Source organism: Phalacrocorax aristotelis, chromosome 2, assembly GCF_949628215.1.
Source record: "Phalacrocorax aristotelis chromosome 2, bGulAri2.1, whole genome shotgun sequence".
NCBI lineage: Eukaryota > Metazoa > Chordata > Aves > Suliformes > Phalacrocoracidae > Phalacrocorax > Phalacrocorax aristotelis.
The window spans coordinates 156,035,797-156,053,207 of NC_134277.1; the positions used below are offsets into that span (position 1 = coordinate 156,035,797).

General features: G+C 42.5%; 1 protein-coding gene across 2 annotated transcripts in view; it reads left to right on the forward strand.

The window, feature by feature from the left end:
* Positions 1 to 17,411, forward strand: part of NSMCE2 (NSE2 SUMO ligase component of SMC5/6 complex) — a 136,198-nt gene that overhangs the window by 30,385 nt on the left and 88,402 nt on the right. For both annotated transcript variants that reach the window (XM_075085786.1, XM_075085785.1), the window contains one exon: positions 1,158 to 1,264. In XM_075085786.1, coding sequence (XP_074941887.1) covers positions 1,158 to 1,264 — 107 coding nt within the window. The remainder of the gene's footprint in view (positions 1 to 1,157; positions 1,265 to 17,411) is intronic.

Below are 17,411 nucleotides of genomic sequence, written 5' to 3' on the forward strand. Positions count from 1 at the left end.
ATACAATGCTTTATGTTAGCTTTCTGCAGAGACGGGTTTTTGTTCTCTAACATGCTAATATAGTTAGCAATTTAGGAAGTGCACTAGCTTCCCAGATCAGAAGATGTTTTTCCTTTCTTCACAAAAAAAGTAGTTTAAAAAGCTCTACCATGATTTTCTCCATAAAAATGACAGCACAGGTTTGCTACTTAAACTGCTTGTAAAGAATACTCCATTAAATGACAACCCCTAATGCTGCACAGCAGACTTTGGGGCTTTTTTATAATTTCCAGCTGCTTCCAGCTCTTTCCTCTATACCTGGAAACTGCAAGGTAGGAATAAACTGCAGTAGAAGTAGAAGCTTATGTTTCCTAATTTCTTAATGGGTGAGGTTAATTTCTGAATGGGTGAGGGGCACGTGGCTGGCTGTCCTCCTGCAGCTGGCAGTGTTTGGTGTGGCGCACTCACCTGTGTCAGGAGAGGTGGCTGTTTAGCCTTGTAGCATCTGTGAGGAGTCCTCATCCAGCTAAGCAGACGCACAGCAACGTTAGAATGGGAACGCAGAGGTGTAGTTAGAGATGAAAGGAGTGAAATTAGGAGGAATGCAGAAGAGAATAAAAGTGGATGTGAATTACTGAGCGTATGTCCTGCATTCATTGATTTTCACTGGCAATTAAGATTTTACAGCACCAATGCTATTCAGTCTTCCATTATTCCTTGTGTTATAAAATGCTGGCTCTGTTTTGATTTTGCAGTAGCTATGTTTATTGGGGATAAGAGGTCTAATTATAGCTGTGAACTGTACTGTACTGAGGGCATTTAAGTTTCTTCTGACTATTTCTGAGGCAATGTGATGAGTCATGAAATATAACTTTTGCAGATTGCCTAATGACTAGGTGTTGGTAGATGAAATTACACACACTCTCTCTTGTTCACATGAAACCAGGGAAGTGTCTTTCTGAGTAAGCTGTTTGTTCAAGTTACCCAAGAAATGTCAAGGTTTACAGTTGCAAAATAGGAAAAAAGTATATGTTTGAGGAGCTTGAAAACACCTGCTGTGCCATACAGATGCTTTAGAAATTCACAGCATTAATACTTGTCTTCATATCTATAAAGAAAAAATGCTGCCTGAAAATAATACAATTGATCATCCATGTACAAAATATTTTGTTTTGCAGATGATGTAGAAGATGTTAACAGTATTGAAAACGTCATGTTAGAATATGCTACAATGGACAGAGAACTTAATCATTATATCAAAGCAATTGAAGAAACAGTAAATCAGGTAAACTCTCACTTGTATTAAAGTTATGAAAATATATCCTTATTTAAATAATATCTTTTAATAGATACGAATGTTACATTAAAACAATATAGTTGAAAAGATAGATCTTTGACAGGCATGAAATACTGAAGTCGCCAGTACAACTATTAATTTCCTTCCTCGCTGCCTGCAGCGTGAGCTTCCAGTTCCTCCCTGCCAAACTCTTGCACCAGTTGGAGGATGGGATGAATAGCGCTTTGGGAACGACAGAGGACCGTGCAGTTAAGGCACCGTAGCCTCAGATGACACCCGCTTCTCGTGCTGCGGGAGATGGAAGCTGCGTAATGCACGAGACAGCTGATTTTGGGAATAAACGAGTGGTTGTGGCAGCGGGACACTGGTGAAGCCTGCTTCCCAGTGTCTTCCTGCTACATGAATTTGCTGGTGCTTAATGAAGGGCAGCTTGTTTATCGCTCGCTCAGTTAACCGGCGTCTCGTTTGCTACCTGCCCGCTCGCTTGTGCCACAGCTGCCGCGTTTCAGCACGATCGGGGCTTTCTGGCTCGGCCTCGCGCGCGATCGCAGTTGCGCAACAGGTGCCGGGGCTGCGTGGACGAAGCACGCGCAGCACGGGTTGCGCAAGCTCCTTTTCCTCGGCAAAGCGGGCCCGGCGGGGGGCGCCGCGGGTCGGGCAGCCGCGCACCAGCCCTCGGCGGCCGGCTCCCTCCCTGCCTCCCGCGGGCCGAAGGCGACGCCGAGCGAAGCCGCTGGCCCGCGGGGGCGTTCCCCGCGGCGGGGCGGCGGGCGGGGCGCGGCGCCGGGGGCGGCCGCCAGGGGGCGCGGCGGTTGCGTCCCCCGCGGGCCGCGCGCCCCGCCCGCGCCGCGCCGCGCCGCTGCCGGCCGCTCCCGCCCCGCCATGGCCGCTTCCCTCACGGGCGTCGCCCGGGCGGCCGCCGGCGCTCCGCTCGCCCTGGCTCTGGGGGTGCGTGATCCGCTCCGCGCTGGACCCTTGTCACCCCCACTGCAGCGCGCTCTCGGGCTGCCCTGAGCGCTCTCTTGGAACAGCTCCCCGGTGTTCCCTTTGCTGGTCGTGGCAGCCTGCCCGTTAGCAAGCGAGGTGCCGAAGGTGCAGGCTCCGCAGCAGACCCGGGCGTCGAAGCGGTCCGTGCCCGCGCAGGCGGTACTCGATCGCTGCAGTTTTGGGCCGCATCGTGCTTGGAGAACTCAGCTTTCCAAGTAACCTATTTTAGTGCCTGCGAGTAGACTTTCAGGTGTCAGTTTTGGATGGACTTCTCTAGAAAAGGCAAAACCCATAACCATGGTTTCCCTTCAAGATGTGAAATCTGTTTCAAAGCATGAAGGTAGTAGAGCTTTTCAGTTAAACCTGTCTTGCTATTATCTTGCTACGGTTTTTTGCTTCTTTTGAAACAAAAACAGGAGAGCAAAGCAATGCGTTTTCCACTAGTTCTATTTGGAGAAATGCCTACATGGTTTGTATTTTGTGGAAAGGTTTTCATTTAATAAACTTTGTAAATTATCCTGAGGCAGATGCTTAACTGAAAAATCTTCATTCAAATAATTAAACATTACATGTTTAAAAGCAGTTGAAAACTATGTCTACATCAGCAAATGTTGGACAGCGTTAAATACAGTCACTGTTCCCCGTGCAGTATTTAAATATGCATTTCAACTCAGATGTCACCATAACTGCAGACCTCCTAGTTTATATTTGTCAGAAGCTGGATGGATCAGAACTTTTTCCTTTTATTTGGAATAATCGTGACTTTTAAATCTTTCCTAGTAAAACATAACATAGTCCTCACATCATTAGAGATTAATGATTGACATCCAGACTTGAGTGAAACATAATAGGTTTATATTTTGATTGTAAGCTATTAACTAATTGATGTGTTGTTATAATAGGAATTTCAAGTCATTTTTCAACAATGTGACTTCTTGCATTATTCCTGTGCATCAGCAAAACACTTTCTTCATTCTCAGGGGTATAAAGGGTAAGCCTGTGCCTTCACCAGCAAAGCACTCAAATCCTGTTTACTTCAGATGCATTCACTTACAGTCTTTAAGTTAAGCACAAGTTTAACTGCTTGGCTGAAGTGAAGATATTTTTGTGGGTTTAGGTAGGGCAGTGATACATTTATGATTTTTAGGATTGGACCCAGCAGCATCTGTGGTGTGCATATCTATGCTTGTGTGCAAAGGAAATAAAGTCCTGGAAGGGTTGGTTTTCATATTTCCCCCTTTTTTCCCTAATTTCCACATTTATATTGTGTCAGGGACCCCTCCTTGCTTTGCTAACAAGAAGCTCTTTCCCTGTTCTTTCATTCCTAAGGTTTTAAAAATACAGCTCCAACACTTTTAACACATTTCAGAGTCCACAGGGATTATAAAGTCAGTAATGGCTAATCTATTAGCCTCTAGCCACACTTCTCCTATCGCTGTTTCCTACCTCGCTGTAGGGAATTCTCTGTACTTTCCACTGCCAGCATCCTGTACAAACCTTTCTGAGTAAGAGAAAGAAATGTGAATAAGCCTCTGCAGCAGAACAGAGGTGCAATCTGTTCTCTAAAACATAACAGCTAGTGCTTTGTTTTGGAGGGATAGCTACATGCCGTGCCTGTAGAACTGCACAGCATATCTCCAGTTACCTGTCAGAGACAGCTTAAAATCTGCTTCTGGGAAATGGATACTGTTGCTGAATTTAGGACTGCACCTGGAGGTAGCTGTAGAAAGGCTTGGGTTTAAAATAGCCTCCACTGGCTTGCTCCCTGGTTCCAGCTGAATTCCTTACCTGAGGGCTTTCTCTGGGGAGTTGCAGCAGCCCATTCGTTTTCACATGCAGACTGTTTTTCATATACAGTGTTAACAGTATTTGTCTCAAGCTGCAAAACATGCTTTATCTGATTATTTTGTGAGTTTGTGTGTTGTCATATTTTCTGGTCTGCAGTTTCTTCCTACAGCAGTGGATGTCAAAGTATGTTATATTCTGTGTTTCACCTTTTAACTACCTGCTTGTAGTAAATGTCCAACTGGAAGTTAACAAGATAAGAAGGGACCATCAGTTAAAATTCCTGACTTATTATTTTATTATGATTACCTTTAAATGACATTGACGAAAAGATGATATTGTACAACAAAAGTATGTAATGTCAATAACTAGGAACTAGCATGAGATATAGTCACATGTTTTTACAAGCCAAGGTTTTTTGTTTATTTAGGCTGCAGTAGGTAGAATGCAGAAGGTGAAAAATATCAGCATCCTCTTCTGGTTGAATCAGCAGCCTTCTGAGCAAGAAATGAGCAATTGAATCACAGTGCTTCCAACAATAGGCTGTGGGAAATCCTTTGTTTGTGGAAACTCCCTGTGCCACTGGATTTTCTCGTACCTGTGTAATGACTGGACTCCTACTGCTACTTCTTTTTTTCATTTTTAACGGGTGTTTTAAAAATAAATTAGCCAATATTCGGGTCCTTTCCATGCAAAGTCCAGACAGCACTCTTATTTTTAGTGTAACAACAACAAAAGACTGACGGAGCTGGAGTATCTCTTGCTGACTTCTTTATACGCTTGAAGTGGACCCAAGTGATTGGGACCCAGGCTGACTTAGCCAGTTCAAGTGTCCCCTACTCTGGGAGAGCTCTCAAGTGGCCAGCACCAGCATATTGTGCCTGCTCCCTCTCTCCCACTCTGCTCTCTAGATTAGCAGGGGTGTTGGCAGTGGACTCTGATCACTCTCTCAGCTTTTCAAGTATTTGACTTGTTTGGGATTGTAAAAGCTGGAATAAATTTTCCGAAGTCCTCAGACTTCTCTAAATAAAATGAATCACAATGTATATTGTAGGTCTATCTAGAGAACAAGGAAGGCATAACTAGCCTTCTAATGTTGCATTCTTCCCGCGTCTCTTTTCTCCTGCAGGGAAAGAGAACCTGGGCTAGTTTGTTTCTGGTGCAGGTGAGAGCAAAGTGTTGAATGTGGTAGCGGCACCTCTGGCAAAGACTGCTTAGTGCTTCCTCTTGTAAGTTACTGCTTTGCCAAACATCAGTCTGTCGTGCTTGAATTGTGTCTGCCTTTTGCTAAGCCTGAGCACTGTGAGGGAGGGTGAAATCTAAACCTGAATGAGGTGGGAGAAAAACAGGAGATGTGTTTAAGAAAAACTTCCCTAGCCGTGTTAAGGAAGGACTGAGAGTGGGAAGAGGCAGATGGAAAGACACAGGACATGGGCTTGGGAAGTCATGAAGTTGTATAGGCAGGTGGGGAAGAGACTGATTGAAAGAGTGACAGGAAGGAGTTGGTGTTGAGCTGGAAGAAAAAGATGGAAGTATTAGAAGTTGCATTGGTGCTTGGGTTTTATCCCTACTTCTGCTACAACTTTCCCATGTTGTTCTAGGTGAGTCATTTCTATCGCTATGTCAGGGGCTGCTGACATATTTGTTTTCTGATTGTCCTGCATGGAAACTGATTTGAGCAATCATAACTGTAAATTAGATTAAAGGTAATTATAGTTGGAAGACAGGAAGTGAAATTAAACATGTTCTTTGTTGGGTTTTATCTGTAAAACTACATATAACTGATTGTAGGTGTGTGTCTTGTATAGGGGTTGAAGTCTGGATGTGTTGGTCATTCACGCCTGTGTGACTTCACACCTTGTCAATGTTCAGACTTCCTTTGGCAAAGATGAGGAGTGCACCATGTTCTTTATACAGGATCGGTTATGTCTCTACAGAATATGCATGAACTAGTCATATATTTTGTTTATATTTTTGATAATAGTTCCCTTTAGACTAGTATGTTAATTGGGCATGGGATAGGAGGAGGTGTTTGTTCACTTTGTCGGTAGTTTAGAGCAGATTACTTAGTATTGGGTTCTGTCGTCTTCATGGCCAAGTGTGTAGGTTTTAATCCTGCAGAGGAATAATTCCCTTCAGCAATGCAGGTCATATTCATTCCAAGTGTACAGCTTATGAGGGATCTAAGGAGCATCTGCAGAAGATGAAAGGATTCTATTTAAAACTGCTGTGCATGAAAGTCCATGGGCTATGTTTGACTTGCAAACTATTTAGAAGAATTCCAGTTTCTTCACTTGAAACTCATAATATGATGCTCTAGTAACAATGAAAGTCTTCCCTGGTCTCAGAGAAACGAAAGGGACTTAAAGATAACATCTTTATTACCGAGTTCTGCCAGCATAGTTGTGTTGGCCATGGGTCCTATTGGAGAAGTTTCTGCCAATATAGCCAAGTCGTCTCTTTCAACAAAGCAAACTAAACCAACAATACATTTTCTGTAGTGGTAGCTCCACCTGCAGTGTGGGTTTTGAAGGAATAGCAAGGTCAACCAGGGGATATGATTCCACCCAGCTCCCATCCTCCTTGGTAGCACAGCTAAGGCAGCAGAAATTATGTGATGACCAAGTCCAGTCTGTGTGGCAGGAACTGACAGTGTCATCAATGACCTCTGTTGCCTATTAGAGAGTGGGCTGTGCTTCAAAATCAGGTTGTCACTTAGGCTTCTGTAGGGCTAACAGGAAGACTATGAATGCCATGGGATTCATGTGTTTTAATTGATTCAGGACTCTGCCAGTGACTGGCACTGTGATACCCATTACAGTGTTGTCAGTGAAACAATTTTTGACATGGAACTTCCTAGTTTGGTGGAACAAACAGCCTTGTTTGGTGCCAGTGCTTTCTTAATGAGCACTTTGCTCTTTTTCTTCTTGCTGCACTGTCATGACAGCATGTTTTAGGGCAAATTCTACTGATGATAGCTATCTCTGCAGCTGTGACCTTTACTGCTCCAGCTGAGTTCAGGGCGTTTTCTCTGATATGTGCAGTGCATCAGTGTTTCTTGATTCTAAAGTTTTGTATTCTAGCCATGAAAATGTTGAGACCTTTTCATCAAAAAAGTCCTCTGCTGCACAGAAACAGCTCAGGAAGATGTTTGTGAAGTCTGCTACTGTGGAAATGGGTTTACTGAGATGCATATATCTTTTCTTGGGCTGGTAGGAGAAATAAAAGAGCTCTTGAAGTCTTTCACTGCATTCATTCTGACTCTATATTGTAGAAGCTAGTGAATCTATCTTGAAGTTCACTTACAGTGTACTGAAGTGCACCATCAGCAGCAACAAGTCAATCCCTTGGTGAAACACATGGTGCCTGTGCAGTGACTTCTCTCCCATCAAACAGTAAATAGATTTCTGAAGAACTTGCATCATCTGGCAAGTTTTTGCTAACAATGGGTGTCTCCTTGGCCATTATTTTGGTATCCTGAATGCTAACTGGAATTGCTCTTCACTGCTTGTTTACTTGCTATCTACTAATGAAGCCACTTCAGACGGATAATGCATTTACAGAATAAGCAAAATATGGACACTGGATCAAATCCTTGTCAGAACTTGGGCAGGATAGTAGATGAAAATAATATGTGACTCTACAGTTATGCCTCTGCATATATATAATGCCATAGGGCTTAATAAACCTTTTACAGGCAAACTTAATTCTGGCATTTACTAGCTATGGAGTTCTTTAGCATTTCAAAGTTTCTTCAGTGCAATTTCTTTGATGTAATTTATAATCAATAGTGCAATGCTGGCTCTGTCCTACTGCTGTCTTCAACCAGTAATTCAAATAATATTGCAGTGTTGTAGGCCTGTACTCCATTTCCTGCAGAAACTGGGACAAGGATGCATTTCAACACATTTCTAGTATTTACTTTCTAATATTTACTTTTTGTGTCTCTCTCTGTATGTGTTGGGCTAAGCATTTGATGGAAGCCGCTTTTTTATTTTCCCAGAATTAGTAAACTATGTGTATAGTTCACTACAATAATATGTTAGGGTCGACATTTGATGAGCTGCAATAAAAATATTTCTTTAGTGAGCAGTATGTTAAGAAATAGGAGTAGTGTTTGATTTTATGTGAGTTACATAGCACACCCTTAATAGTGTGTCTGAGTGTCTCATAGCAAGCATAAAAATGTGTCCTGCCTGTTGGAGACTAAACCCTGGAAACTGTTGCACATGAATATAGGTTTATTTGACTTCACTGCGGTTACTTACATTTGTCAAGCTAAACATTTTCCTAAATATTTGCAGTGTCAACAGTTGCAGTAGCTGAAGTGGCCGTTGGCTTGTGTGGCTAGGCCTGGGGCAGCAGGGGGCACAGCTGCTTAGCAGGGTGAGGGTTTGGGTGAAATGTTCTGGACCGAGGACCTTCACATGGAACTGGGAGCTCAATAGACAGGGGCGCAGCAGGGATAGTATTTAGAACAAATGTGCCAAAGAAATCCTCGGAACCCCACTGTAATTTGAAAATTGTTTGTTATGTTGGGCAGCAGTGCTGCCCAGTAGGTAGCAAACTAGCCTGCGACTAAGGAAGACTGGCAACTATTTTCAGGTCTAGTAGCAGCCTGTGTGGTTGACCTTGACAAATTGTTTCACTCTGTGCCTTGGGCTATGGTCCCATGTTCATTAATACCACTTTTGTGCAGTACCAAATCACCTGGTAGCACATTCTCATCAAATAAGCCAGATCACATGATATCATGTTTATACTGGCTGTATGCCGGTTGCAGGACAGACGCTACCTGATGGAGCATAGCTCTGTGCAAAATTAGAATTGGCAGAGTGGGTTGCATTTAATCAGTGCATCATGCAGCTGTGGTGTTTTTGATCTTATACTAGACATACTGAAACTGAATTTACTATCTAGTTCAACCACGATCTCAGTCATGTGGACACCATCCATCCACATCTCTGTCTGCAGAGAGATTTATTTTCTTCTACCCAAAGATTTCAAAGCAATTTAAAATAATTTTTTAAATTATTTTATTTTAATACTAAGGATTGTAATTGACAGCTTGAACTGTTTCTGGAATTCCAGAAGGTCACCACAGAGAGCAGCTGAAAGTCTCTGTGTTTTGGATCCCTGCTTTTCTAGGCAAGTCTGCATTTCAGAGTCAACATGAGTTAATTCTGTCTGGCTTAGCTTAGCCTAGAGGAAGAAGATAAAATTATGAAATGTAATGAAATTGGTAGGCATTGAGGTAGATAGTCAGTGCAAATTAAAAGGCCATCTTAATCTCAAATAATGGATTATCGTTTTTTTTTTTGTTGATGAAACTTATTGCTGGAAACACTGGAGTTGTAGTTTCAGTTGATCAGTAGTGAAAACAGTCTTTCAAATTAACCATCTCATCTAGAAAGATCCTGCTGACAGTCCAAGGATTTAAATGCTGGGGCCGGGGGGTGGAAGGGGAGCACGAAAGGCTGGATGATTCTCAGCAGCAGGGGTTTTGACTTGAAATTAATTTGTCCTGTTAATCAAACACAGCCAACTTGATCAGTGTCTTTGGGGAGGCACTTCCATGAAGTGGCATGGGAATGCCTTCGTTAAAATGTCTCTCTCCAAATGTTCAGTGTTGTTTTAATTACCGTAATTGTTTCCAGAAATTATATGTGTATGTTGGGTATTTTAATATTCCTCCCCCAAAAGTTTAAATGTTAGGTTACTCATTTAAAAACATTTACTCTTTCTCCTAGTATGTTTTTAAACTGACCTTATCAATAAAAAATTCAGTTACACAGATTTTCCCTCTGCAAAATTCTTAGCAGCTTTATAATGAATCACAGATAAAATGCTGCTTACAGCATTAACTGGATCACACTTTTTTTTTGTGGCTGCTACTACCATGAATTTGGGTTTTTTAAAGAATTTCAGTTAAGAAGGAGTTAGCAGAAGTTGCTACTCTCATTCCTATCTTCCTCATAAGTGATATCATTTGGGACTTTTTCTCATTGAGCTGTCCCATACACGGTGTAAGGGTTTAAGCAGGAGTGTGCATGCAACATTCTACATGTTGTTTAGAATGTATCAAATTCTTGCAACTTCATAACATGGGTTGTTCTGAATGTTTTAACGTTTGCAGAACTCCATATTTAGGGCTTTTGTCAAAATGGAAAGAACTGAAGGTTTGTAGAACATTTCTTTGTTTTATTTTTTGATGTTGTGAGTTGAGAACAGCTTTTTGATGTTTATTTCATTAAATTATATAATGGGTCTCTCATGACTTTTAGCACATGCACTCAACCTGTTCTGCAAATGTCAAATTGCCTCTCTTTCTCACCTTTCACGTTGCTCTTGCTCCTGTTAATGGAGGAAGTGCTTTGATTTAAAAGAAGCAGCTTGACTTCTGTGTGTTTGTGATTTGCTGCAGTATGTAACTATGCCTATTTTAATGCCTACTAAAAAAAAAATCTGCTTAATAGTACGTATCCATTTCATTATCTTTCCAACTTGAGGTAGAGGTTTCAAAGAAGACCTAAATCCTGCCAGAAATCAATACCAGATGTCACAGTATCTCCCAAATGTGGCCCCATTGTTGATAACCTGCTGTGAGTTACAGACACCGTGCTTGATAATAAGGGTTGGCAAGTTGGACTAATTTCTGGGCTTTCATCTTATTTAACTGAGCTTAGTGCATAGCCTGAGTAAGCTGATTCAACCAGCTGAGGTATTTCTTTTATCCTTAGACTTGTGTGTTAACATTGCCAGTGAATGAGAAAGATTTTAAAAGACTCTAGAAAATATGTGTATACATCAGATACACTTAAAACTTCCTTATAAAGTGTAAAGTTCCCACCTTAACGTACTCACACACACTGTGCCTGATAAATTCCACAAAAACAGAGAAACGAAAAGCTCAGTAATGTTGCTACTGTTAACTCTTCTGGCTCTTTTCATATGTTGGTACCTTACTGCTTTGCCACTGCTTCTGTGTGAACAACTCACAGTGTTCATTCGCCTAGATACTCATCCTCTGTTCAAAGCTGTTACGCTATTTTTTTCCCCAGCAGTCTGTTGTGTGGGGAGGGGGTGGGATAGTAAGGGCTTGGATGCAGTGGTGAGTTTACAAGGGTTGCTGGGAAGATGGCAACTCTAGTAGGGAAAGCTTATAGGGTGTGGTTTTGTGGTGTGTGATAATTGTTGTAATGAAGAAGTGTGGGCTGTAGATGAAATGTTTCTCCATGGATATTTTTATGCTTAGTTGGAGGTGATCAAGGGATATGGGTAAAGGCTGGGCTTCTCTAGAGGCAGTTTGGTCCAGTTCAGTAAAACTGTCTATTGAAACAGGGCGTTTCTGGACGTAGCTATTAACAACCCCACTGTATGCCCTTACTGCCCGCAAAACAACCCCACCTTCCCCCACTGCTGTCTGTTAAATTCCACTAACTACTGGAGCCACAGCCACCTCTTCTCCCCAGAGTCACGTTGATTACGTTCAGTTTGGTCGGCAGCTCCTCTTCCTCTCCCCTTGCTTCCTCTCTTACTGCTTGCTTAGCCTTTAGAATCCCTTTCTTGTCTTCTTTTGACCAAAACCAGAGCTGGCTCTTGTTAGTTGGTGGCATACACTTGGAGAAGACTTACAGAAGCATTGCCTTTTCTCCCATCGGTAGCAGTGCATTGTAACTCGGCAGACAAAATCTGACAGAACAGTGGAGATCCTGTTCAACAGTGTCTTAAGAGAATATAGCCCATTAGTCGGATTTCCCCAGTGCTGCCCCATCAGTTACAAAGATGTATGTCTCTGCTAACCCTCTATGAACTAGTTAGACCTGAGTATAGCTAGTCATCCCCCTACAAAACCCTACAAAAGTCAAACCCGAACTCCTTGTTTTAGTTCCTTCTTACACTAGCTCTTTTCAGTACTTATTTGTCTGTTAAATTTTTAATAGAAGGACAGTGCTTTATGTTAAGGAGAAAACCCAGCTAAAGCAAAAAGCACCTATAGAGGATCACAGGTGTGGCTTTACTTCTGTTCAAGGAGAAACTGTCAGTTAATTCAGGTAAGAGGTGACTATAATAGCAGTGTGTGCAATCATGGAGGGAACAGAAGTGTTTGTTCACAATGTGTCACATAAAAACAAAGAGCCATTTAATGGAATTATCCAGCAGCAGGTTTTAAACCAACGAAAGGAAGTAACTTTTTACACAGTGAATAATTACATTGTGGTATTAATTGCCACGGGATGTTATGGAGACCTGACGCATTAATGGCTTCAGAAATCTACTAGGCAAATTCATGGAAGAAAACCTCATTGACAGCTATTAGATGTAAAGTTTTAAATATAGTCACTTTCTTGGGAATTCCCTAAACTGCAAGTTGCTAGAAGTAGAGAAAGTAAATGGTGGGAAGCAGGGAAAGAGCTTTCTATTTGGCACTCTTGTTATACTCCTACTCCAGCATTTTGCTTCTGCCACTGCAAAGACAAGAAAATACTCTGGATGGATCTTTGGTCTGATGAGGGACTCATGTCTTTATGCAGCAGAAAACAAACTACATAGAAAATACAGAGTCCACAAGCACTACTGCATCCTGAAATTTATGTTGACTGACTATGTAGCTTTAGATGAATAACATTTATAATCTGTTTCAAACCTGTTTTGGAATGTAGTTCTGTCTAAAAACTACCTTTCGCCTCCATAATTTAATACTTGGAAAGTCTTCAGGGTATCTAATAATTTATCTCTATGTTCTTACTCATACATTTGATGATTTAAAAAATAAGTAAATGAACAGCTCCTGCTCTGGGCATTGTTACATAATTGAAAAATTCTTAATCTCAAAGCTCACTTCAAACCTATATATATAAAACCACACAAACCATTTAATAATTAGGTACTAGCAGATAAAATCCACCTTGAAGTTAGCAGAGCTACACCCACTTGGACCAAAGAAGGGAGGAATCTTCAGCTAGATCCTTGTCTTGCAGCCAGTTTTCTCTCTTAATGCCCAAGAAAAACTTAATAACTTGTTCTAAATATCAAATCTTACTTGTAATATTGATGGTAGAGGGTGAACTACGGCTCTGGGTGAGTATCTGCTGGGACCCTTTCTTATAAATGTGATGAAATTCCAACTGATGTACCTGCTCCGATCTCAACCACACCAAATGGGATGAAATGTTTTCCTGGTTGGTTAGGTACCATACAACATAGGGTTTTATGTATTTTAATAGATGAGAGTCTGAAAGTTTTAAGATCAGTCCTTGAGATTCCTGAACCAGTGAATGTAAAAATGCCTTTTATATCCCCATCCACAGCGTTATAAACTAGAAAGGTGGTCCAACTGGGATTATATATATGGCCAGCTAAGTCGTGGCTATGGGCTGCTTGTTACAGGAGATAATGAATAAGAAACAACAAAGCGTGTCTTATTTTTTAAAAAAGAAAGCACTAAGTTGATAGCACTGTCAGAAAAAAAACATGAGTTTTCATGCACTTTTATTACTTGAGGAAAGCTTGGCTCCACCAGTTGTGTAACTCCTCTTCAAGCAGTTTTTGCCTCTCTTAGCCTCCTGTTTATCAGACTAAAAAAAACCAGCTGCTTCAACTTCTATCAATCAGGAGCCCGTAGCCCCTCCCCAGACTCCAGTTTCTCCGTGTTCCTCTTGAGATGGGGAGTCTGATACTGGATGCAGTATTTCAGTTATTGCTTAATCAATGCTTCATATTGGGGGAGAGTAACTTCCTTTGTCCTGCTGGCCACGCTGCTCCTAATGTGGCTGGTATCCAATTTGCTTTATTAGCAGTGAGAACTTTTCCTCGTATTTTACTTGGCATCTACCATGACCTCCCTGTCCTTTGCAGCAGATCTGCTACAAAGTCAGTCAGTTCCTGGCATGCACGGATGCATGGGGTTACCCTGCCCCTAGAAAAGCTGCAGAACTTTTCTTGTTGAACTTGGTATTACCAGTCCTGACTTTCCTCAAGGTCCTTCTTGATTAAAGCTCTACCGCTTGATGTGTCAAATGCCACTAGGTTAGTATTGTCAAGAAGATTTCTGAGAGTGCTTTGTGTTTCATCATCCAGGTCTTTGGTGAGAATATTGAACGTTTTCAGCCCTACTGTTCACTGCTATAATACTCTGCTTGGTACTGGCTACCAATTGGATATCACACTAATGTTTACTGTGAGTGTTACCCTCTGAACCCAGCTGTCCCAGTAATTTTCAATCTACCTGCCAGACCATTTGATTACATCCACCACTCTCCCCACATCTGTATGTCAGGTCAGTTCATCACATAAGGCAATCAGTTTGATCAAGCATGAACTGCCCTTTGTAAGTCCATGTTGATTGTCGGTGATTACCTTTTTGTTCTCTGCATGTTTGGAGGTGGATTCCAAAAGGATGTGGCATGTAATCTTTCCAGGGGCTGAGGTGAGGCTAACCAGCCTGTAGTTGCCTGAGTTCTTGTTCTCATGCCTTTTTTAAAGACAGGCATAGTGCTAGACTTTTTCCAGTTTTCAGGGGCCTGCCCCAATGATCATGCTTTTTTATGGAGATGACAGGCAGGACTCTTGGAGTCACATCAGCCGACTCTTTCAGCACTTTCAGATGAATCTTGTCTGTCCTCATAGATTTGAGTACATTCAGTTGCTCTATCTCATTCCTAACTTGTTGTTCCTAACTTGTTCCTTCCCAAACCATCCTGGTACACCTGGAAATCTAGGAGTAGTCTTTGCATGTGAAGACTGAGGCAAAAATGTATTGAGTGCTTCAGCCTTTTCCATCTGCACAACCACTAGATTATCTCCCCCATTCAGTAACATCCCCACATTTCCTCTGAACTCACATGATTCCCTCTTGCTGCTCTTTATATCCCTCACTTGTTTTAATTCTAAATGCACTTTTCCCAATTTTATTCCTAAGTGCCAAAGTAGTGCTTTGCACTCCTTTTCTGTTGCCTGTTCTTGTTTGCTGTATGCTGTCTTTTTGCATTACAGTTCATTAAGAAGCTCCTTGCTTAGTCAAGAGGGTCTTCCAGTCATCTTGTACAACAGGATTATTTGTTCCTGAGCTGTGAATAAGTTTTCTATAAACATTTACCAGCTATCCTAGGCACCTTTTGCATCAACTTCCCAGGAGATTCTGCTGACCCATCTCCTGAATAACCCAAAGTCCACTCACATAAAATCCTAAGTCCTAATTCTTCTGCTTACCTTCCCAATCTTCTTTTGTATCCTGAATGCAATCAGCTTGTGGTCACTGCTCCCAAGCTACTATCTGTCACCACATTTGCCACTTGTTCTTCCTTGCTTGTGCATAGAGGTCACATAGAGTATTATCTTTTTTTGGTCTCTCTAGTATTTGCATTAAAAAGTTATCACCAATGCAGTCTAGAAATACCCTGGATTGCTTGCAGAATGCCATGGTGCCCACATGGTTGAAATCCCTAATGAGGACCAAGGCTGCTTTTGGTAGTTGTTTGTAGACAGCCTTATCCACTTTGACCCCATGGGCAGCTGATGTGTAACAGGCCCTCACTGCTGTGTGGCCAATGTTGCTTTTACCTTTGCTTTTGACTAGAATATTCCTGTCAGATACGTCTCTGGTTTCACACTGGACCTCTGCATAGACAAGGAGGTGCTTTGTAAGAAAGTGCAACTGCCCTTCTTCTTCATTGCTTTTTCTCCTTGAACAGCCTCCAGTTATGTCCCAGTCATAGATGCTATCCCGTTCAACCTTTGTGATCCTGATCACATTAGAACTCTCTGACTGTGCACAGATGCCCAGTTCTTCTTGTTTGTTGGCCAAGCTCTGTGCACTAGTGTCCAGCCACCTGAGGTAAGCCTCTGCATGCCCTCCTTCCAAGTAGAATGTGTAACTTTCCCTTGTGGCCTATTCTCACACATACTTTCTCCTCCCTTCCCTTACCTCTGGGCCAAGTATACATGCCTCAGTGAGTTTAGTTTAAAGCCATTCTCACTAGAATAGCAAGTCTCTTCACAGAGATGTTTTTCTCTCAGGTGGCTTCCATACCTTCATAGCAGTCCACCTTCATTGACTGAGGCATTGTAATGAAAGAAATGGAAGTCTTGTTGGAGGCAGCAGCTATACAACCAGGCATTAATCTGCTGCTGACATTTGCTATCCAAGCCTCTCCCATTGACTAGAAGGATTGAAGAGAGCACCACTGGGATTTCTGCTTTCTCATGCTTGCTCTGAGCTCTCTGTTCCATTGGAGCTGCTCAAGGTTTCCCTTGGCTGTGTTACTTCTGTCCCACAAAGGGTAGCAGCAAGAGGTAGAACTTGGAAGGCTGGGAGAGTGTTGGCAATTTCTCTACAACATCAGCGATCTAGGTTCTGGGGAAGGAACAGACTCACCTGAATAATAGGGATGGATTCTTCTGTTTCACAGGGGAGCATCATCAGCCACTAACACTGATGCTTTCTTTAGTACTGGTACTAATCCAAAAACTTGAGATCCCCACTCAGAATTCTCTCCCCAAACACCCCCTACTGTTCCTGAAACTGTTAGCTAGGTGCAGCTTGAGGAGGAAACAGCTTTATTGCAGTTGCCTGAAGACACAGGCTTCCAGCTTCTACCCTCTGCAAGTTTGTATCTTCTTCGTGGTCCTTCAGTTATACCTTTCTTCTTAGAATCATGGAACAGAATCATAGAGTCCTTTAGGTTGGAAAAGACCTTTAAGATCATTGAGTCCAACCGTAAACCTAAACACTGCCAGTTCACCACTAAACCATGTCCCTAAGCACCACATCTACATGTCTTTTAAATACCTCCAGGGATGGTGACTCAACCACTTCTCTGGGCAGCCTGTTCCAATGCTTGACAATCCTTTCAGTGAAGTAGTATCTCCTAATATCCAATCTAAACCTCCCCTGGCGCAACTTGAGGCCATTTCCTCTTGTACTATTGCTTGTTACCTGGGAGAAGAGACCAACCCCCACCTCACTACAGCCTCCTTTCAGGTAGTTACAGAGAGTGACAAGGTCTCCCCTCAGCCTCCTTTTCCCCAGGATAAACACCCCCAGCTCCCTCAACCTCTCCTCACAAGACTTGTTCTTCAGACCCTTCACCAGCTTCTTTGCCCTTCTCTGGACATGCTCCAGCACCTCAATGTCCCACTTGTACTGAGGGGCCCAAAACTGAACACAGTATTCAAGGTGTGGCCTCACCAGTGCCGAGTACAGGGTGATAATCACTTCCCTACCCCTGCTGGCCACACTATTCCTGATACAAGCCAGGATGCTGTTGGCTGCCTTGGCCACCTGGGCACACTGCTGGCTCATGTTCAGCCGGCTGTCAGCCAACACCCCCAGGGCCTTTTCCACGAGGCAGCTCTCCAGCCA